The sequence below is a fragment of the Blennius ocellaris genome (assembly GCF_963422515.1).
Source record: "Blennius ocellaris genome assembly, chromosome: 22".
NCBI classification, from domain to species: Eukaryota; Metazoa; Chordata; class Actinopteri; order Blenniiformes; family Blenniidae; genus Blennius; species Blennius ocellaris.
The window spans coordinates 21,471,212-21,477,078 of NC_137671.1; the positions used below are offsets into that span (position 1 = coordinate 21,471,212).

Consider the following 5,867-nt stretch of genomic DNA (forward strand, 5'->3'; position numbering starts at 1 on the left):
TGAAGGAAATGAGGAAATCTCAGAATATAACAGGCTCTTTGTAATTACCACTATCTGGAAGTAGAAAGGGATGCATTTGGTTTTTGATATAATTTGAAAAAGATGACAGTGCATTCATGTTGCTGCTTCTTCAGACTTTTTCTTCTTTTCGATTCCAAAGAAAATATGTTGTATCTCCTGCAGTGGAACATATGCACCATTTCTTGTGAGTTAAATGGGTTTCAGAGTTTCTTCTGAATGTTGTACTGGGTCAAACTTCACAGGAAAATGTATTTTTGTCAAGCTGCGAAGGTTTGGTGTGGACCTGAGGATCACTTCAACCTTCTCATGTTCTTCATGTGTAGAAAGTGCTACAGCGGGTCTGCCAGCAGAGGAAGCGTCTCTGAGATGTCCGTTGCCACGTTCCTCAGCACAGACCTGTCTGCAGTGTGCAACATGGAGCGAACGCTGGCCCAGAAAAGCTGCTGTTTGCGTGGCTCAGCGGGCCACTCCAGGTATGTCTGCTGCCTCAGCAGGCTCCTCAGTCTCAGGAACTTCTTGGGGAGGGAATCTGTGGGGATGGGCTCCAGCAGAATGAATACCAGAGAGTCCCGCTGGACACTGATGGCTCTGTGCTGGGCAAAGAACAGCTCATAGTTGCACCACTCGCTCTGCACAAAGTGTTTGGAGAGGACAAACAGTGTCTTGTAGCTAGACTCCACACAGCTTATGATGTTGTCTATGATCCATTCCCCGGGAACAAAGTCACGCTCATGGACACAGAGTGAGAAGCCAGCACCCTCCAGAGAGGGAACCAGCTGGTTGTCCACCCACTCCGAATCCTGGTGGCTGTAGGAAATGAAAGCATGATAACTGAAAGACATGTTATTCAACAAGTTGGAGCGTTTCTTGCCTCTTTGTTTCATCCTGATCCACACCCACAACATCTTTGAGTACCACACTCCATCACATTTATGGAAAACCAGACCTATGACTGCAGATATCACTATGATGAAAGACACAGAAACTGCAGCTCGGAGCCAGACTTCACACGAGAGTCTGCTGGTTTTGTACTCGGACAGTGGAAGGCCAGAGTAATGTGGTGGGGTGCTGCAGGTGTAGTCCAGAGGCCAGTCTGGTAACTGAGACTTGTTGAATGCAGTGACAAACCAGTAAGAGTCACAAGAGCAGACGAAGGGATTGTTTCCTGCCTTGAGTGTCTGAAGTTTAGGAAAACCTGCTAAAGCCTCTCTGAATATGGAGGTGATAGCATTCTGGTCAATGTGGAGAGTGAGCAGAGCAGGCGCGATGAGGTCTGTGGGGATGACCTGGATGCTGTTGGCGCTCAGTTCAAGGTAGGTGAGTTTAGGAAAACCGGCCAGATCGTCCTGCGTTATGGCTGTGATTCCTGTCTTTGACAAGTCCACCCTCTCAAAGTGTGGAGACAGGAACTGGAAGATATTGTTTCCCAGGTTGTTGCTGGCCAGGCTGAGCTCGATCAGCTGAGCGGGCCAGGAGCAGGGCCCGTCCAGAAGGAGGGAGTTGAAGCTGAGGTCTAGAGACTCCACCGTGGGCATCAGCTTCATGTTGGCAGAGATCAGGGCCAGACTGCTGAAGCGGTTCTTGCTCAAGGACAAATGCCGCAGTTTGGGAAACACAGAGGTGTGTGAGCACATGAACCACCAGAAGCCTGACTCTGACAGAAGGTTGTCAGATAGATCAAGGGTCTCTAGCGATGGCAGGACAGATATAAGTCCACAAGGTAAGATGTTCATCCCAGTCCCAGAGAACTTCAGATTGGTCAGTTCGGAAACTGCCTCCAAACTCATGTTAAATGTGGGATACTTGTACTGATAGTGGTGGATTCCATTGAAGGTAAGAGTGTGCAGATTAATGGTGTGATTAATGGTGTGAAACTGGAATCCATCTGGTGTGTCTTCATTGTACGTCATGTTGACAAAGGACAGTTCATGGAGGCTGGAGAGCCACACGTTCTTCAGAAACACCTCCATGAAGGAAGAGTTAATCCACGTGTTCACTATGGTCAGGTTCTGGATGAAAGGCATTGTTATCAGGTTTCGGAAGGGATCGCCGCGCACGTCGCAGCTGTCTGGAAAAGGTGTGATAAATCTCAGGAATTTTGTTCCAGTCACATTCAGATCCTTGAGGAGGTGCTCAAACATTTCAAAATTTCCACAAAAAGGTGCAAAAAGAGAAAATTCATTTATGGACCAGATTTTTGCCAAAGCTCCAAAATCATACTTTTGCATGTGAATTCCGGCCCCTAGAAACAGACGAGTGAGAGAGACGTTCCTCAGTGAGTCAAAGTCATTGTAGCTGAGCGAGCGAGCAATGCTGCTCCCCAGCAGCAGAGTGTCCAGGTTCCTCAGGCTCTGAAAGGAGGCTGGCAGCTGGTACGTAATATACAAGTTGTACCTCAAGTCCAGAATGCGCAGGTCCTTCAGGGAGATCTCAGGGATGAGAGACAACTGGTTGTGAGATGCATTGAGAACTTTGAGAGCTGGAATGTGACTGAACACAGCAGGAGATATCAGCTGGAGGCCACAATGGGTGATCTTCAGGAAACACAGCTGGGACAGTCCAGAAAGGTCCACTCCCATCAAGCTGCGGATGAAGTTGTAGGAAAAATCCAGGTACTGCGTATCATTGGGAAGATTTGAAGGGATGCTGGTCAGGTTCTGCTGGGAGAAGTCTTTCATTCCTCGTCTGGATGTGACACACAGGTTGAATCCTTCGTCATGCTCCTGCGCAGATGGACTGGCCACATGGTGGAGAAGCATGATGACCACAGCAGAACAGAAGAAGCTGGAACAAAAATGAGATATATCAGGCCAAATAAACACACTGGAAAAACATTTTATGAACTAGTTTTTTTCTAACACATGGCTCTTTTACCTGAAAGGAGACATCGCTGTGAAGAGTGGCAGGAGGTCCGGTCCGAGCTACAGACACTCAACAATGAATTTTAAATTCTCTTTAGTAGTTTATCAAAGCCTGAACAACCACTTCTTGTTTTTTCTTTTCTATAAATTCCTCTTTTTATGGGCTTCATTTCCTTTCATATGACTGTAAACCATGAAAGGGGATGTATGGACTGCTGACGACAGCAGTGACCCCACACTCAGCTTCTCTACATGTTTTCTCTTGTTTTCCCAAAAGCCTTTATTCGTCCTCGTTATTTCCTTTTCTTCTTGTAAATGGGTGTGAGGCAATATATATTTCAGCTTTAGGATGGTGTGCATAACAAATGTCTGACTTCTCTGACTTAAAAGCTGCTTAAATGTGATGAGTACACAAAAGTCGTCACTAATTACTGTGACTGAGTCAAACTCTTCTGACCTTCTGAAGTCATCATGACCAGCTGAGAATCTCCAGGTGTTTCACAGATCCTCTAGAACAGGGGTCTCAAACTCCGGTCCTCGAGGGCCGCAGCCCTGGATGTTTTCCACGTCTTCCTCCCCTCAATGTCCTGATGCTTCATCACCACCTTCAGCACAAAGCCAGATAACGAGCTGCTCATTGCAATCAGCTGTGTGGAAGCAGGAAGACATGCAAATTGTGCAGGGCTGCAGCCCTCGAGGACCGGAGTTTGAGACCCCTGCTCTAGAATGTCTCCTCGCCATGAGGCCTCACTTTAAACTTATTTTGTGTCTACTTATATTTCTGATTACCACCATTTTAGATCTCATCTTTAGTTTGTATCCAACCGTAAAATGATAGAAAACTATTGATTCAAAGTCCAGGAAACTTGAAGAACCTTCTCTTTTGTATGGCCCAGGTCTGATATTGCTGCATGAAGAGCCTGCTGCTTTGCACAGTGAACGGACGACTCATCGACAAAACCACAACGCCGGATGACCCGTCCACGTGATTCCAAACAACTTTTCCACAACTATGTTTTTCAGCATTGTTGATCTGAAGGATTGGATTTCAAAGTACATTTGACACATTTGGAAATATTCTGAAGTATATTTGACACAAAAACATAAGCAGTGGCTGATTTTCCTATGAGTGAAGTGGGCAGCTCCCCAGAGTCAAACTCAACAGCAGCGCACCCTGCACTGGCTCAGATACGGTCTTCAGAAATACGTTTCCAGAAATGTATTTCTGAAAACAAATAAGCCTTGCAGTTAAAAAGTTAAAACGCTGCTTAGTCACTGACAGCTTTGAGTGATGCATTCAGGTGCATCACGTAAGAGTACCTTACAACATATTAACAGGTTTTGGGCCTGAGGGTCTATGTCCTGCTGGGCCTGAGGGTCTGTGTCCTGCTGGTCTGTGTCCTGCTGGGCCTGAGGGTCTGTGTCCCGCTGGGACTGTGTCCCACTGGGACTGTGTCCTGCTTGGTCTGAAGGTTTGTCTCCTGCTGGGTTTGTCTCCTGCTGGGTCTGAGGGTCTATGTCCTGCTGGGTCTGAGGGTCTGTGTCCTGCTGGGTCTGAGGGTCTGTGTCCTGCTGGGCCTGAGGGTCTATGTCCTGCTGGGTCTGAAGGTCTGTCTCCTGCTGGGTTTGAGGGTCTATGTCCTGCTGGGTCTGAGGGTCTGTGTCCTGCTGGGCCTGAGGGTCTTTGTCCTGCTGGGTCTGAGGGTCTGTGTCCTGCTGGTCTGTGTCCTGCTCTGCGTTCTGCCGCTGCAGCTTGTTCTTCTGACCTTTAGCTTTGAGTTGTGACTGACTGGACTGCATGAAATCTGGGCTGCATATGACATCGATTTTTTTTATTTTATTCCTGATGAACCACATTCTGAAACACAAAGTCTTCATGGAAGTGAAACTGAGCATCACACGTCTCTCCAATGTTTTGTCAGTTAAAGTAAGTCTGCGTGTGAGAAAGATACACAGAAACAAAGAAAACAGGCTAAACGTTTTAAACCGCACTGTAAACTGTGGATTTGAACCGACATTTGAATTCAGGTAATAACCTTCACCAGATCTTTCTTCATCTTTCTTCACCAGAAAGATTGTACAACTGTAGAATAAAAATGGGTGTGAAACTCCATACAAATCACTGATATTCCACCATTTTTCAATAAAATCTTACTGACTGACTGTTTCAGCCAAAAATTAATGTGCTCAAACATTGTTTGTAGATAAAAGCATAACTGGGGATATGAGTTGTTGTGCTGAAGTTTAGATAAATACTCCACAAAGGTTTCCTTCATTTTGATTCCAACCTGAGACGATTCACATGGAGTTTAATCAGATTACAATTCAAAATCATCTACAATTTAGATCTCAACCCACTGGGAAAACTCTTTGCTCTGATGATTTTCATTCTGACTTTTGATCATGGTTTTGAGCTGGAGTTTGCTTTGATGCAGATTTTCTGGGTTGTTGAAGGTTGTCGATGTAGTTGTAGTTTAAGTTGAAGTTGTAGATGTCCCACAGGGGGTGCTGCAGTCCGGACTCCTCCTCACGACTGATGAAGAGTTGTTTTCAGTATTTCCTGACACTCTGCTGGGTTGTGTGGGTTTCCACCTGGTGAATCAGAACAATAAGCCATGAATCCAGAACCTTGTCAACCTGATCAGAAACAGCAGGAGGAAGCTTGGGAAGAGGAAGCAAGAAGTTACTGAATGATTTCAAGAGCAGAAGTGTTGAAACACAATACAACACTCTCGGAGAGCTATTGCTTTTAGTTTCATGGACATTTTCACTTGGCATTGAATTCAATGCTGCAATTATAAAATAATTACTTCTAAAATGATGTAAAAATTGTTTAAGTGACTTTTCTTGTTCTCATAAACCAACAATGCATGTGCAGTATGCTATTTAAATAAAGCAGGCTGGGGTCAGCATGCGGCCCGAGACTGATATAAAGGACCAGTCTGATGGAAGTGACCTGCAGGGTCCCCAACATCCAGACTCCTC

At 45.7% G+C, this 5,867-nt stretch overlaps 1 protein-coding gene across 1 annotated transcript; it reads right to left on the reverse strand.

The window, feature by feature from the left end:
- Positions 1–350: 350 nt before the first annotated feature.
- LOC308146336 (toll-like receptor 1) lies at positions 351–4,682 on the reverse strand (the record flags this gene model as incomplete). Its single annotated transcript, XM_080518107.1, has 3 exons — positions 351–2,805; positions 2,896–2,911; positions 4,208–4,682. The coding sequence occupies 3 exons, from the start codon at positions 4,680–4,682 to the stop codon at positions 351–353; spliced, it is 2,946 nt and encodes a 981-aa protein (XP_080374233.1).
- Between the last annotated feature and the right edge of the window lie 1,185 nt (positions 4,683–5,867).